This window comes from Lepisosteus platostomus, chromosome 6 (assembly GCF_059453375.1).
Source record: "Lepisosteus platostomus isolate fLepPlt1 chromosome 6, fLepPlt1.hap1, whole genome shotgun sequence".
NCBI classification, from domain to species: Eukaryota; Metazoa; Chordata; class Actinopteri; order Semionotiformes; family Lepisosteidae; genus Lepisosteus; species Lepisosteus platostomus.
This window is the reverse complement of record NC_142616.1, coordinates 22,547,187-22,564,727: the sequence shown is the minus strand read 5'-3', so window position 1 is coordinate 22,564,727 and position 17,541 is coordinate 22,547,187. Positions and strand designations below refer to the sequence as shown.

Sequence of the window (17,541 nt, the reverse complement as noted above, 5' to 3'; positions counted from 1 at the left end):
ATGAGCTTATGTTGTCCTCAGCTTTCATATCAATGTTGTTGCCTTTAGCAGCCAATCCCTGAATATTTTTTAGTTCTCCCAGAGTGTCTGAAAAGCACACCAACATGAGCCTCCCTGCAATTAGCCGTAACATGTTTGCTGCTCCAGCCAGATAACTGCTCCTCAGCAGACAGGAAAGATGTCACAAAGAAATGCTTCTTTCTGAAACATACTGTAAATTAATAGTACAAATTCTTAACAAAAATACTACTAAGCATACTACAGTAGGGTGATTGCTTCCAAAAGTGCTACTGTATATAAATAATAATTATTATGACAAGATACTGCTAATAAGTATACAAATGTACTATAGCAAAGCCAGTATAACTAATTATTATGCCTACCGTTGCTGAATTGCTCACTTAATAATGAAAAATTATTTTCATTTTTTAAAGTTTTTACTACTTTGCTTTAATACAGAATATTTTACAGAACCTTCTTTCTAGCAATGAAAAAAGGATAAATTAGACTCACGGAAGGAAGAATTCTATTCTTTTTTAAGATTTGTTCACAGTTCACATTCATGTTTACATATGGAATGACAGTATAATCAGTGCACACAACCTCTTTTAAAGAGCACTGCATTTCATGTCTGACATCTTATTGAAAACAATTGAGGTATCAGTCATTTGGACAATTTCATTAAGAAAATGGCTTCAAAGCTTCTAATAACAGTGGATCCACATATACTGTACGTGTTTTAAAGCACGATTTTAAAGGATTTAAACTTCAAAAACCACACAAACAACAGCAATCCATCAGTACTGTATATTGTGTAAGATTTCCCTCCATAAATTGCTGTGATACAGAATGCCCCATTTCTTTAAGAGCTTACTCTTTTACTAGATCTCACACATTCTTCGGATACCTTGTGCATCCACTCAATTGCTGGTGCAGTCTTCTGTCTCCTCCACCATTTATTTTGATTACAAATGCGTTACATATCAGAGGCTGATCGCTGCTGTGACCCCTACCTAATCTCCTGGCTGAATAATGCATTACACTTACACACTTACAAAAAATTGGTGTTATCCACTCAAAAAATGTTTCTTTGTGAAAGAATAATACTGTTTCTATGCCAGCATCCTCAATTCACACAAATAAAACACTTCAACTTTGACAGAAAGGAGCCCTTTTTTCTCTGGAAGGCAGTGGTATTTATCAACCCACCTAAGTAAGACCACTTTGCTACAGTATGAGGGTGTTATACAGTTTTGCATTTAACCTTTAAAAGAGGTCCAAAGTCACAATAAAAGGTGAACTGCAGTCTCAATTTCTCAGACTGGTTATTAAATCTCAGTAACAAATAAATTCATTGACATTATAGAAAAAAAATCACAAATTTCAAATTAAGCACAAAATCGTGAACTTTGTAAAAGTGCTCTAAGTTGCCACATCGTCACAAACCTTTTTTCAAGTTTCCAATTCAAGTTTCCAAGAATTGTGACATGATGCGGCCCTCCCTGCTCACTAGTCACCTTATTGACTAATGTAATGTGATGTACATATGTAAACAAACATAAGTTGTGCAGCAGATTTCACTGCAGAAATGTTCCAATATGATCTGCATGTAGAGTTAACAAGTAAGTAGTACTGTATTTGTCACCAAAACCATCACGAAATCAAAAGCAAATATTTCTGTTGGATTAAGAGATGTGTTCACAAGCCTGCTTGTTCACAATGTAATAAGGCCACAACATGTCACTGGAAGTTTTGTTGCCTCCCTGAATCACAGAATATGGTGTAGTGCATACCTGGAAATTTTGTGTTGTAAATTGGAGGTTTTACAAGTCGCTGTGTACATTTTACTTTTATTGTGGTTTGAAATGCACTCATCAATGATTCCTTCTAACCCCGAAATTTGAAAATAGCATAGTTCTGTTTTAAGGACATTTTATTTATGGTTTTGGTATGGAACACTAATGGTTTCTTTTATGTGTTGCGTTAGAATCATGACTGTATCTGCAGTCTGTAATGAGTTATAAAAAGATATTGAATGCACAACTTAAGGAAACATCAGAGGTTACAACTAAATCATATGACCAATCAACTTGTCACAAACACGATTTTAACATGGACATGGCAAAAAATGCCCATAAGACTTAAAAATATTTGGTTTCATAAACTTTTCAAATTTGGCACTCAAACCATTTGCCTGTATAACGTTCAGTCTGACACAATTTCCCATAGGCCATATGTCGTGAATTTTCATCTAGAGTTTTGGATTTCTTTGGAATTGTAAAATAATGGCAATAGAAAAAAATAATATGCAAAATAACAGTACAGTTCCAGTAACTTGATTGCCCTCCAAAAAACGATTTTCTTAAATGTATACCTTTATTACTAGGGCCACTGACACTCTGACAAGTCAATACTTTAAGACAGTCAATACTGGAAGAGATGGCTATCTTAAGCTCATGTTAAACGCTGTAACTAAAGAATTGTGTACTGTACCAGTTTTTTGAGGAACCACTTGCTTCTTTGGGGCGTGACCTTTACAGTAAAGGACAAAGTTATCAGAATGCCCTAAAGAAGCAAGTGGCAAGAACACCCAAAAGAAGCAAGAAGCAACTGCCTCAGCTAGGCAAGATATTCCAATGAATCCATCTAATTCAGTTAGAAACAATTTTGTCTTAATTAGGGTTTGCCCAAACTAATGAAATTGACGTTAGGGATATTATACTCTCACCCTGCCCACGTCTACTCACTCAAGTATAAGATGATTATTGCACAACTGCTTCTGCATCGTTGCAGTGCATCCCTCCTTCCACACCAGCATTGCCCTTGCAGCAGCTCCCTCAGTCTCACCCCTTATTAAAAGAGGATTCTAACATCCTCATCCTCTAAGTAAGGTTGATGTTCCCACAGCCAGAAAAGCAAATTAGCCTTAGCCTCAGCCAATAAATAAATACACAGATAAATATATTTCAATTATGTATTCAGTTTAAGGTAGGATTTGGAGAAACTACCGAGTGATATAATTGGAATCACAGAAACGTGGTTATTGAGGAGTGATGGTGACGAATACAGCGTTAGTGGATACTCTGGAGAGATAAGATCTGAGGGATGCAGGCAGAGCATCAGACATCAAAAGGATGCAGAACCTAGTTTAATCAAGGTTCTCAGAAACTATAGGTTTAAGATTTACTGAAACCTTAAAGGACTGTGTGGTAGTGTTAGGAGTATTCTAGAGAATACCTTAATCTCTGATAGTCACTGCAGTTTTATATAAGGAAATTAGGACCATACTGTATATGTAAAGGAAGAAGTGGTTATAATGGGTAACATTCATTTTTCTTACATTCATAGGAAAAATCTATTATGGATGCCATGAGATGACATAGAAAATGAAATAATCCTGCATTTACAGGTTAAAAGAATTGAACCATTTTAGTTTTGAAAGGACAAGATAACCTAAATCGGAGGACACAAATGGAAACTTTAAAACCACCAATGAGAGGCACTGTTTTGCACAAAGGGCTGTGGAACAATCTTACCAGCCTTTTTGTCAAAGCTGATACCCTAATTTCTTTCAAGAAATAGCTAGATTCTCCCAAAATGACAACCATGTAACAGCAGTAATTGTTAGTGATTTGATATTGTACAGTATGTGCTGACGTATGAGTGTGAACTAAGCCATTGATTGCAACAGATGTAATTAACATACGTCAGTGGGGGCTGCCGTACTTAGTGAATTGTCAATGCATTTGTGTGTTTCCTAACCATTTATGCCAGTTTGGCAGAAATAAAGTTTACTGTGTTAAAATTATTCAAATTCTTAAATAACAAAGAAGAAAAATACCCCCTAAACTGAGAGCTGTAAATCTCTCCCTGATACATAATTCAGAAGCATTTTTAATCTATGATATATTTAATTTGTTCAGTACATCTAGTAAATCCCCAAGCAGACGTGCAGGAAGAAAGACATGTATCTTCCATAACAACAGGTGTAAGAACTGTAACAGATGTAATTACTGCTGTAGCTGAAGGAAGCTTCTTGACCATGCAGGACTAGAAGACACAAGCTAAATAACTTGTCAGTGTATGTGACACTACAAAAATGGACCTCAGTGATCAGAAGAAAATGTATCTATTTTTTGTGAAAGGTGACAGATAATTGTCAATGGCCTGCCATCATTTTCTGTTGCTACATAAAACCTTAGCTTCTATTGTCTGTGGCAATATTAAAGTAAAAAAATGTCAGGATGATTCTGTATACTTTGACATAAAACCAAAGCAGACCGATATGTAATGCTGTGCTTTAAAGGTAGTGAGCAGGGATTAAGTTCCTGGATAGCATGACATGAGAGAGTCAAATCAGGATCTAGGAGCATTTCTTTAATCCCATGTGACTGAAATTAGATTGTGCAACTTTATTAGTAACTGTTACAGGTTAGAGCCATTTGAGTTCAATTCAATGTATGAGATGTGATATGAGATATGAGATGTGATAGAGATCAAAGACATTTTGATAGCTGAGGTTTTATGTTGTTCAGATGAAGGAAGATACAATATTTGTACTATATTGTATTCCACAGGACAGGGTCTACTGTATATTCTGACAATGTGAAATACAGCTGTGGCTTGGAGATTGTTTTCTTATTTTATAAGATAAATAAGCCATTCACTAGTTAAGCTGTTCTATGAATTGTATTGTGGTATCTTTATGTCTCCTGTATATTACTGTGCATGACACTTCGAAATATGTCCACAGAGATCCACGCTGAGCACTGAAAATGAACATCTATTGTGCCACTTTGCTGTACAGTATGAAAAATGTAAGAAAATATTCAAAAATTGGAGAGGCACTAGCAGAAAGTATGTTAATGTGCCAATAAATACAGAATCATGAAATTACTGAAGACAGTACCTTTGGTTACATACTTTTCTTTGAAGTTTTCTTCATCTGCCAGGTTGTTTCCTGGAATATTATTCTGTATCACTATCATTACATAGGAACATACAAATGCATTAAGAACAGTTTGTTTGCATAATACAAAAAATTGCACCCAGAGCCTCTTGAATTTATTAACAGTGAAAAGCCAACATATTGTATAGGTAAAGAGAAACAGGGATGGTGCTCAGCATTGTCATCTACTGTATGTTTTCAATGCATTCAATACGGATTGAAATGTAGTCACTTGCCCTCAAGATGGGTTTGCTGTCTGCATAGCTTAAAAAGCCACAGCTCCACTACCCAAGTGACATCTCTACCAATGCTTAACTGAAATGTACAGTTTATAACACTGTAGTGTGTCAACATTCACAGTATTAGATTGCTGTGCAGTGCATCTATTTCTACATACAGTACATTTCTTTTCCCTATCTAGGCAGAAAGCATTTAGCCATAACTGTGAAAATTAGGATGGCAGACTCTTCAGATGTTCTTAAAATTTGTTAGCTCAAAAGTGGGTCAGGACACTAATTAATATCAAAGAAAAAGGAAGAAATATGTACAGTAGTTTTACTATTGAGCTATGGATAACCTAAGTGATGTTTAGTGAAGTGGTTGAGTGATGCACAAATCATATAAACATCCTGGCAAAAACAAATTGTACAGCTAGGCACACTTTCTAGGAACCTAAAATGATGGACAATGCAAACTATATATAATTACATGGTAAAAAATGTTTATTGTAGGGTAAGAAACCTTATGAATAACTAGAATATTTCAAATCACCTACAGTACAATGTGTGTAAAACATGACCTCTCTACAGCCTATTTTATGACCCTGTCCAAGCTCTTCTGAAAAAAAACGAACTATCCCCAGACTTGACAGGTTGTAAATGGAAGTTGCTCAGAGCTGGGAAAGATTTAAACTCCTGTTAGGTCCATGAGACATCCCAGTACTGAAACTAACTTTCCTTAAACTTTATCTAAGAGGGTTGAAACCCCAGTATAATAAGAATGAAATAAATGGAAATGATGGGCGTTTAGTGACAGTGCACTATTAGTGCATCATCAACTTCCCTTTGGGATCAATAAAGTCTTATCTATCTAGTGATTCCGATTAAAAAATAGTGCATGTCATTAATTTTTACTGCTACTTTTGATGAAGAGAATAGTAAAGTTTTGGGAGACAGTTGTTTTGTAGGGGATACACATTACAGTAATTGCACAAGTTGCTTTTTCCTGATATACATTTTACATTGGAGATGTAATTGATATTAACATCATGAGTCTACTGACATCTGCTGTCTTAACATAACTATAGTATAGTAAAGTATAGTATTGTGTAAAGAGTTCCAAAACTGCAGTTAGGTAAAGTAGCAGAACATAACTTCACAGGTAACTTGCACCTACCTTGGTTGAAAAAGGAACAGCTGCTGTTGTTAGGAAAAAATACTGAAGTGACAGGTACTTTAATAAAACTCAAACCACTTGACTTATTGTCGTATGGCGAAAGAACAGGATGGGGAAATTGAAGCACTAAGAAGAACAAATGGACACCGGTAGGATTTCAGTAGGTTTTGTGTGGTCATACAAGACAATTCTGGGATTCCTAATAATCTGTCATTTTTTAGCTTTGTCTTGTGATATAATGCTAAGCATAGTCTTTCACAACAATTGCACATCAGTGCAATATCAATATCTAGTCCCATGCACTAGATATTGAGTCAATATAACTTTATACCCAGACAATTAGCTGAGGAAAGTAACTCTGGAGTGAAGAATGAACTCTAAGTCTGAACATTCCTTTTAAAATTAATTTCCTTTCGTCATGATTCATACAGTAAATACATGCTGGGAACGTCCTGGGAATCAAGACAATTGGAAATTGTTGTGGTTCTGTGCAATGCAAAGCTAGGTTTTAGATTTTACCTATACAATACACATACAGCTAATTGAGTTCGGCACTGCACAGTAGTCTGTGGAAAGAATTAAGAACTACATAAGGTCAGCTTTTATAGTACTGGTTTTCAAACATAGAATTATACTGTGATTTTAAAATATTCAGGTTAAGGAAAATGGACAAAAGGATACCAAGTACAAATGTACTAAACAGGGAAAAAGCACTGAATAAACAAACTAATGTCAGACTCCCATCAGGAAGGTTTTATTTTTTCTTTATAAATTGCATTAAGCAACACGTTATAGATATATAAGGAAATTGGGGCATTAATTAGTCTTTTAAATCACATTAGTCTCTATCATAACAGGAATGAGACCCTAGAAATATGTCAGTTTGAGCACTTTCTACAAAGCAACTAAAACAGTTTGTCTTCAAAGCCTTAAATGGTTTCAGTGCAAGTCAAGAGAGACATAATAATCACACACTGTCAATAGTTATGTGAGCAGATATCTAAAAGTTGGTGTACTAAGGCTTTGTTCACAAATGCACATCAATATTACCATCTCCTGAGCAGAATGTACTGTATACAGCACAGTAATTGTTTCTTTCCATCACCAAATCAGTATTTCCATCATAGAGCAGCCTGTATTCTGCTAAGCTTAGCAGGAAAACTGTGTGTGTACTGTATTTGTTATTTTATATAGCTGTTCACAAAAATATTATTCTCTGTCCATATCTTAATGTTGTTTTACATAGAGAGTATATGGAACTGCAGCACCATAAGAAGTACACTGTAGTACTGATTTCGATGCTTAAATGTTTGAACTTTAAGCTAAAACTTTGGAGTTTATTGTTCTGTCTTGGATTTTATCTATTGGAGGATCACATTATTTGTTAAATGAAGGTGATTAATTAGTAAGAGTTTAGAGAGCCTCTTTGGTTTGAGGCTACCTCATTACCACCAGTCACTTTTTTTCTGCTGTCAGATATCTTTTACAAGCCCTTCATGTATCTTTAAGCCAAAGGAAAAAAAAACATAAGAGATGGTGGAATGCTGTGCATGCTGCCTTTAATTAATTAAAGCCAAAATGCTTTTCATAAATATACAGTACTTCTTTTTTGCCACATTTTATTATAAGCCCAGCAGAAATGAAATCCAGTTCATTATCACAAATGCAGACTATGACATTCTTTTGAGACTCATTAGAATCAAAAAGAAACATAGTGACAAAGAAATATGGTAATGAACTCATTATAGTCCATAACAAGCTTCCTGTTTAACAAAGGAAATGTAGGTCTAAGTGATCATTTTAAAGGCATTAACTGCCCATTAATAACATTTAACTTATTACAGCCCTTGAGTTTTAGTCCACCTAATGCTACATTATTATACTTCTTCATGTGACTTGCAGAATATCGACACCATTAAAGACTCTTTTCAAGATATTATATAAATTTGTATTATATTTGAATGAAGTAGTCATCATTTTGGATGAATACTTAAAAATAAATGCAATATATGTATAATATACTGTATATAGCAGTGAACTTATATTATATATGTGTGTATACCACTATGGAGTAGTTGTTTTTGCTCTGAACTAGATGGTTGAGTTAGATCCCAGGTTTTTAGCCATTCAGCAAAATACAATACTATTTCATACCAAGCAGTATTAATGTCAGTTGGTTTGTCTGAAGATATCTGCCAAAAAAATGAATAATATAAAACATACAGTACTGTACATAAAGTACATAATTAGCAATGAAGAACAGTTATGTAAAGTGTTATGAAAAACTAGCAAGATCACTCATTTTTGCCTGTGAATTTCATCATACACTACCATTGAAATCGATAAAGAAGATATGAAGTAGAATTTTTAATGAGATTTTTCCTGGATTACGAACAGCATGACAGCAGTACCTATTGCAATAGACTCCCATGCAGTCATTTTGAGTGCAGCACAGACCTGTAGTCAGGACTCTAGACGTGGCTCTGGGAGGGTTCCTGGGTTGAAATCTCAGGTGGGGCGCACCTGTTGTACCATTGAACAAAGTACTTCACTCACGTTGCTCCATTTAGTGCCTTTGTCTATACTTTTCCAGTCTATAGATTATCATTGTAAATGTGAATGTGTTCTCGATTGACTTTTCTGGTTAAATAAAGGATTTAAAAATAGAAAGCTAATGGGTAAGATCTTATTTTCATGAACACCATTTGTGCCCACAATTATCAATTGTTGTAAGATTTAATTAAATAATTTAGAAACCAAAAGGTCCAGGGAATCAAAGTTAAATAAAGTTATAAAAATGTTAAATAATAAAAAATAATAAATTGACAGTCCATGTTTTTTTTTTTCAGGTGGTCACACAGTAACATTTAACAGAAAATGCAACAAGGGTTGTGGCTCTTCAGATGGCTGGGAATTGGGATCGTTATCTTTACTTTCTTCACCATCAGCATGTCTCAAGACAGCACAGAAGGTACGTTATATGTAACTGTTGCAAAACTGTTTGTATGGCTGTGTCACATAATAACCCAAACAGTCTAAAACTACTGTATTAGAACCAAGTGAAAAACATTTTGAAGCTGGTGGGCAAGAATGAGGAAAAAGTTACAATATTGTTATTTTTCTTTTAAGATTCAATAACTGAAGATGAATTGCCTTAAAATTAATTGACAGAACTGTGTGGTTCAGGATAGTTATATTTAAAATGATTATGTAGAAGCTTTCTTATTGTTTGTCACCAGCAACTTTTCAATGTCCTTTACAATCATTAAAATGTATAAAGGTCTATTTTAAGTTTTAATGTGGGATTGATTAATTTGTGCTTATATAGTGCTGTTAATACAAACTAATCAGTTTCTGAATGTGGTCCCTTTTTTCTTTAGAACTTATTGACATTGGAATCATTAAATCCATTATACAAATCCCAACCTCATCACATGCACCTGTCAGCTGGATGATACATTGGTTCTCCTTGTCAGTTTTTTAGAACCCATGTCACGTATGCATAATGTCATGTACCATTATTAGCATTTGACCCCACCTATCTTGAAATTAATATTATTGATGCTATTACCCAAATGATTGTTGTCCAGTCATAAGCACAGTATGATCATATTTGGTGAAGTACATACAGTAAGTATATATGAAAGGTTACAAATGAGAAGAGGCCATTCACACAGTCTATCTTGTTTGGTTGGTGCTACTGTAGGCGTTTTTGTCAAGGCATTCCTTGAAAGAAGCTTCGTCTTTAGTGTAGCTGGGCAGCTTGTTCCAGACTCCACAGAAGTGCCTCCTTTTCTGTCTTATTTGCATTTCCCCTAGGATTCTACTTGTGTCCACTGGTTTACGTTTAATTGTTGATCTTGAAGAAATCCATTGGGTTGACATTGTCTGTACTTTTAAGAATCACATCCCCTTGTAGTCTTTTTGTGCAGGATGAAAAAAAGTTTTTAGCTTCTCGGTACAGTACATTTCTTTGAGCTGAGAATCTTCCTGGTTGCTCTTCTTTGGACCAATTTCAGGAAAAGAGTGCCATTTTGGTAATATGCTAACCAATTCCCTATACAATAGTCTAAAAGAGAGTTTGCTAAGGTATTTTATATTTTAACACAATATCCTTTCAATTATGCACTTTTGACAATATCACTGTGTCATATTATGGCATATTATATAAGGCTTTATTTGCTTCCTCATATCTTTTTATTTAAATATTTTTCATTGGTAACATCTTCAAGCTCATACTTCAATGTTATTTCCCATTTTATATTTATAGCACTAACTACAGTATATTTATATGAACTGCTGTGTATATTTGTTGCTACTTGCTTGCATCAGCCAGAACTATACAGTATAACTTCACACATCTCTAAATTTAGTTTTGAGTTGTACAAGTGGACATAACATAATCATCACCTTTATGTATTTTGTCTGTTTTGTTAAGTTCTAATTAAAAAAATCACGTTTACCCTGCCTGTTTTGTTTATAGTTCAAACCTTTTAATCCTTGCCAGTGTCCCTTTTTTAATTTATTTTTTTTCAAGCACATCTGGATCCAAGAAGTTCCAATGTCAGATTCTGCAATGATAATAATAAAAGATCAATCCAGTTAATCTCTGCTAATTCCACAAGACATTGATGTTTCTTGCTATTTGCCTTTTCCTTACTGCCACCTTAATACTGTAGCTAGTTACAGTATTTAACTTATAAAGTGCCCTCCAAAAATACCGGGACAGCAGAGTCACAATATATATCTCGATAAATGTGTGAATATAAATTAACAAATATTTTTTTGAAACCCTGGAAATGATATGATTACATGATATGCTGCAAGATCATGTTTTAAAAATGTGAAACTATTAAAGATGCACACACCTCGTCTTATCTCAATCTTACAAATAATTTTATTTTTTATAAATTATGCTAGAAATCTGAATATACTGTACATCTTATGAAACAATATCTGTTTTAAATTGTTTTACAGTAAAAGGCAAGTTGAAGTTGCCTGAATTACTAACAAAAATAGAAAATAATGTTTCACATCCATAGTGAACTTTCAAAATGAATTATGTAAATAAATAAAATCCTCCCTTATGTTAGTCTTTCGGTGTTCATGATGAAACATGTTGCTAGTGTTACGTTTGGGTCCAGAAATGGTTTTCCGACAGAGTTTACATCTGACTTCTCTTTGTTCAGAATCCTGTTTTCTGAAGACAAAATATTACCAAACAATTGACTCTGCATCTTTTTTAGATAGCAGCTCGTCTTCATATGTACTTGAATGCCCAACTGGGGATCAGCTTTAGTGCTCTTTTTGTCTCATACCCGGCACGCTTCTTTGTGTTTTGAATGAAGAGCGAAGGTTGGACGAGGCAGAAGCATGTGACTGGATATGACTACTGGGTGTTGTAGTTTAAGGGGACCGCTCATGAAAGCACACAGTGGGGAAAGCTTTTATCTAAAATACCGGCCTAAGTAAAATTCTTAGAGATTCTTAAAGTCGGTATCGGTAAATTTCCGGTATATCACCCAGCCCTCATTCCATGCATAAATTTGATCATATAAGAACAAAAATAGACTGTGTGCACATTCCTTTGAGGCAAAAACTGTATAAAGTCAGTGGCCCATTGAGCTCATCTAATCAGTTGAGATGTTTTCCTACAGCTACTCTGAGTTCTTCTTGGGGAGTTCCGGCTTCATTTTTCCTCAGCACATACTGTAAAATACATGCTCAGTTGAATTAAATCTGGAGATTATCTTGGCCAATCTAAGATTTTACCCTTTTTCTTCCTCCTGAGGAAGTCCTTGATTGCTTTGGCCATATATTTTTGCTCTTTGCCATGGTCATTTTGTCGCTCAATCAGTAGGGGAGCATTTTCATCTATATAAAAAAACCCCAAAATATTCTGTAATTCCACAGTTCATTATGCCACCATTCTGCCACCGTTGTAACAGTGTGGGAGTGGGAGGAGCCGCGGCGAGCACCCGTAAAAGTTGCCGCCCTGTCTGAGGTGGCAGAGGCACTGGTGTAAAGTTAGATGAAATGCTTCTTGGCGCATCAGTAGTTCCTTTCTTTCTCCACACCTTCACCTTTCCATCAAATTACAGGTTCAGCTTTGCCTCATCTGTCCACATAATGGTTTAACATATCTCCCCTGGCCCATCTTTGCTCTTTGCATCTGGATCCTCTTTTCGTAGTGCTGATGGGATCTGTAGTGCTGTAGCCCTTGTAATTCTCTTGACTCGGTCTTCAACAATCTGTGTTCTTTGATACCCTCACCACTGCACCCTGGAGGGTTTTGGTAATTTCACTGACATTTCTTAGGGTTGTCCTTGACAGCTCTGAATTTTCCTGTCATCAACTGCAGATGTTTTTCTTGGCTCACCCAGTCTTGCCTGATTGGTAATTATGTCTGTGGTTTCTTTCTACTTGAGTATCTTCCAGAACTGTTGTTTCTAGTTCTATGTTTATGGCTCTGATTATGATTTGAATTTTTCAGATTAAAAGTTGCTTGTTTTCTTTAATAAAAAGTTATTTGATTTTGATTTTTATTTTCAACTATTGATTCCAAAAGCTATTGATTCCAGGTAAATTGATACAGTAGGATGTTAATGACTTTTTATGAGTGGCTTTTTACTCCGTAACAAATATTTGACCATCAAATAAGGCATACTTCTATACATTGATATTTTTAAGTTAATTATGACAATGTTCTTGTTTTTCTAGTGCTGTTTTTATTGAACTTTGACCAACTTAAGGATTAAAGAGTCTGAGAAATGTCTTTAGTATGTAAAAGATTAGCTGACTATATGCAATCCCATGTGTATATTCTAGCATGGCCAAGCTGTATATCTTGTTACACTTTGCTCATAAGAGAATATTCTGTTTGAAAATTATCTTGAATTTACGAGTAAGATTTGACTGACTGATGTTTATGTGCATCTCGCTTAGTGTGATCAATGCTATACATCTCTTTGCTCATGTTGTGAAATTACAATTAACTAATTGATATTTTTATTCTAATGCTTGAAAACCATCCTTAATTGATATTATTTAATTTTCCAGTTTACATATTTCAGATTATTAAATTGTACTTGCCTTGAAGCACACTGTTCAATTCTTTAATGACCTCCCTATACAGCTGTCCATTTTTAGTCTATACTTTGTCCTACCTGTGACTTCATTCCATCCATACACTAAATATGATCATATAGATCAAAGGGCCAATTAGAAGGAACACACACTGCACATGTAATTACTGTATACTGTGGTTTAGAGGTTAGGAATTTGGGAGGCATTTGTTCATGAATGAGTCACACTGTTGTGTTCACAGCAAGAGAGCTGTTTATAACATCAAAATAAAATTGTTGTGGATAATAAAATAACAAATTTTGTGTTGCAGGTTTTTTTTTATTATGTTGCCTATTAGACTAAAAGGCAAACAGAGAGCAAAGACTGGTTATATATTTCTCTTTGTTGCTGTATTTATTTTCTTCTGTATGGATTTTTTATTTCTGTTGTTCTATGCTATTTCATGTTCTTTGTACCAATAAAGATAGATCTGTTATTTCTGGAGTGTTGTATTCCCTGGTTTATTAGAGGAATTAAGTGACCAAAAAGCTGTTTATTTCTAAAGTAATTGTAATTGGAAGTTATCAGACACCAGATTCCCTCTTTCAGTAAAATCTTTGATATGGAGAATGGGACTAATTAAACTAACCCACAGTGTGAAATCTTAGAAATGATTTTTTGTGTAAAATGGGATCTAAACTAGCAAAATAACCTTGGCGAGTTCAATCAGACAGCTGTCTATTGACCTCTATCCTCATTAGAACTTCACTAATACTCCAGTTAATGCAATCCTGGTACAAAGAAATCTAATTCAATGAAGTACTACTCAGAAACATGTCTTATCATTCACTTCTGTTCCACTTTACATTTTTCTGTTTTATCAGATCTGAGCCACATTGGCTTATTGGGCCAGAGCTTATCCTAGTTTTTGTGGTGTTAAGTGGGCTAGAGAGTCCGTAACAGTGCAGGTGTTTAGGAGGAGCCGTGGCAAACACCGGTAAAAGTCAACACCCCATTTGAGGGGGTGGAAGCACTGGTGTGCTTTCAGCAAAAAGAGAGAAAAGGGAGAAAAGGTAGAGGAAAAATGCACTGCTTGGAACAGTGGCATCTTGACTGGACTGTCCCTATTTAGCGGGGTCCAGCCTGGAGGAAAAAAGAACTGCTTGAAACAGCAAGATCCAGTCTGGACTATCCCTATTTAGAGGGGTCCAGACTGCAGTAAAAAGAGTGAGAGGCCTAAAAACCCAACCTGCCCAGTGAGGATACATGGCAGGACAGGGGAGGAAAGGCTCAACCTGCCCTGGTATGGATACACGGCAGGACAGGAGAGGTGGAAAAAAAAACTAAAACAAATTGATGGCCTTACTACACTCTTCCTCCACAATCCCCTCCGCGACTCTCGCTCTAATATCTCCGCTTGCAGGGGATGTTAGTTGCAACCCGAAATTGTCTTCTTCCTCTCTCTTCACTATAGTCGCACCAGCATTGTCTTACATCTGCTTTGACCCAGCTCTCTCCCGTAACCGAACTTCACATATTGGAGAGCTAGTCTCCAACGTCCTCTCTCAACTACCCACTAACTCAGGACTGCCCTGCTAGCTGGTCCCTCGGGGAAGTGGTCAGCATGTTCTTAAATGGCTCCCACAGCTGCGGCTACTGTAATCCAAAATTAACCACCCCATAGTGTGGTTGTCAAGGCAACACATCACCCTGAGACAAGGGCTCCGCCTCCACACTGAACACGCCTCACGTAATACCACAGTTTATACAGATGGGTGAACTGGAGCAAGAGGGGGTTTAGTACCTCACTCACCAGTGAACTTAATTGTTTGTTTTACAAAATAAATACATTCTTTTAATAAAATAAATACCTGAAGTACAATCATAGCAAAGTCAGCAGTGTTTTCAAAAGCTGTGTATAGTCTATCACAGCAGTAAAATTGCTTTCCTCTCATTCTTGAATTTAGGTCCTGCACCACGAAGCAGAAGTATATCAAGCTTGTTGAAGTTTTTACAGATATGAGGTGTTATTTAATTACATACAGTGGTGTCATATTGGTAACTACCCACATTTATTTCTTCTCTATAATTATAGAAATTATTAACATGATAAGGAGTTAACAATCATTTTCTTGAGTGAAACAATAAAACATTTACATTCCTAAAACCCCACCTTAATTCATTTGGTGAAGTAATTTCTCACTTTTCTATCTGATCTGTGTAGTATGGTAAGGGTGCTGGAGCCTGACGGTTGCCTCATGTCATCCAGTTATGCCCTGAAGTGTATCCCCTTCTACAGTATGTGTAAAGTGCTTTGGTATTCTTTGGGATGAATAGTGATATACTGTATAAATGCAATTTATTAAAATTCGTTAGTTGGTTATAATTAGGTAATTACAATACATGGCTTAACTTCTAATACATTATTATACACTTGGTGGTTACAATTTCCAATTTATGGTAGTTTAGATGTGTAGAGAATTTTAGAAGAAGATTTTTTACTTATTTGAATCACTTTGTTTTGATGGATTAAATTGCTCCTTTTAGAGGACACCTAGAGTAGCCAGTTCTAGTGCAGTCATCCTTAAACTCCCTGCTTTATCTTGAGTGTGTCCAGTTTCTTCTGTTTGATTGGTAGCCTGGGATGTCAGCAGATGACTTCTGTTGACCTCATAACATATTTTTCCATGATCACAGGCAGCACATATAGAGTTCTTCATGTTGCATACATTTTCATTGTTCAATCATTTTAATTACATTTACATGCTCCATCTTTAATGTAACTTGCATGGTATTCAATTATCCCAAAAGGCAGGATTAATTAGACTGATTATTGTTATTATTACTGTTGCCCATTTTCTCCGATCTGGAGTCATACGTACAGTATCTGCATTCCTTCAGTATGCCTTTCGCTGATTTTTAAATATAATTTTCCCCGTTCAACTTTAGCTTCCTTTTGCAATCCAAATGTCACTGAAGAGCACTCACGTCTGATCGGTGTCCATAGCCATCAGCAGTTAATGATAAAATCATTGAACCTCATCAGCAGATGTGTAGTGCCCAGGAGTACACTGCTGGGCTTGACTGGTCTCCTGTTGGCCTCTTTGAACACCTGTTCATTAGCACTGGCTTTTATGTGAAATGTGAATCAGCTCAGGCTGATTTTCACTTTCCTACCCCACTGTTACATGAGGGCAGTGTAGTGCCTTCATTGGGATCTCATCCGAACTTAACTTCTAGCTTTGAGTGGAACTTAAACAAACTTTTCATCATAAATTCCTAACTACTCATTGTAAAACATGAACATTAGCACTGCATCAAATTACTACTTACTATAACAGCCCCCTTTTTCTCTTTTGACACATTTTCACTCTCCTTTCTTCCTTGACTTTCGTTTATGATTGATATCAAAATGGTTAAACACACAGCAAATTCAGAGTGTAAAATAGGCACACAGTTGATATTGTTTTGTTTGTCTCTCTACATTTGTAATTCATGGGCTCTTTTACTGAGGCTTTTAATATCGTGCCTGCACTGAATTTGATCCATGCTGGTTTGCAGTAACAGTGACCCACAGAAACTTAACTTTTAAGGCATTGTTACAAAGCTATGTTTTTGCATTTGAATTTTTAAGGGTTTAGATCTAGTGGTACACTTTACAATATTGCTTTAGACTGCTGTAAATGAGCTGCAAATGACAAAGGGCAGATTAACAGGTATCCACATGAGTATCTTAAACCCCACGGGACTCATGGCATGTGAGAAATAATGACCAAGATCTATGCCCTTGATGTGCTAAAAATCCACAGATACTGTATTACTGTATGATGTAAATCCCACAATAAAGGCTCCAGATGATCCCTACTGACTTACACTATTATGTACATGAATGAAGCTTAATTTTTAAAATAAATATTTTTTATCACTTGGATCAAATGCTTAATGAAGAATAGTTATAACCTTAGAGCCAATTACCTCTATATAAAAAAATCAATGCTACTTTATACAGATTCTAAGAATAGATTGGTTTCTCACCTTCCTTCACTTTGTTTTAATCATCTTTTCTGATTGCTCATGCTACTTAGGTGATAAAAAACTAAATTTTCTTTACAAAGTGACATGAACACTGTCAT

General features: G+C 35.5%; 1 protein-coding gene across 7 annotated transcripts in view; it reads left to right on the top strand.

Moving 5' to 3' along the window:
• Nucleotides 1–17,541, top strand: part of pcdh15b (protocadherin-related 15b) — a 314,610-nt gene that overhangs the window by 103,302 nt on the left and 193,767 nt on the right. For all 7 annotated transcript variants that reach the window (XM_088634838.1, XM_088634837.1, XM_088634840.1 and 4 more), the window contains one exon: nucleotides 9,193–9,314. In XM_088634838.1, the coding sequence (XP_088490964.1) occupies nucleotides 9,221–9,314 (94 nt within the window). In that variant the 5' untranslated portion in view covers nucleotides 9,193–9,220. The remainder of the gene's footprint in view (nucleotides 1–9,192; nucleotides 9,315–17,541) is intronic.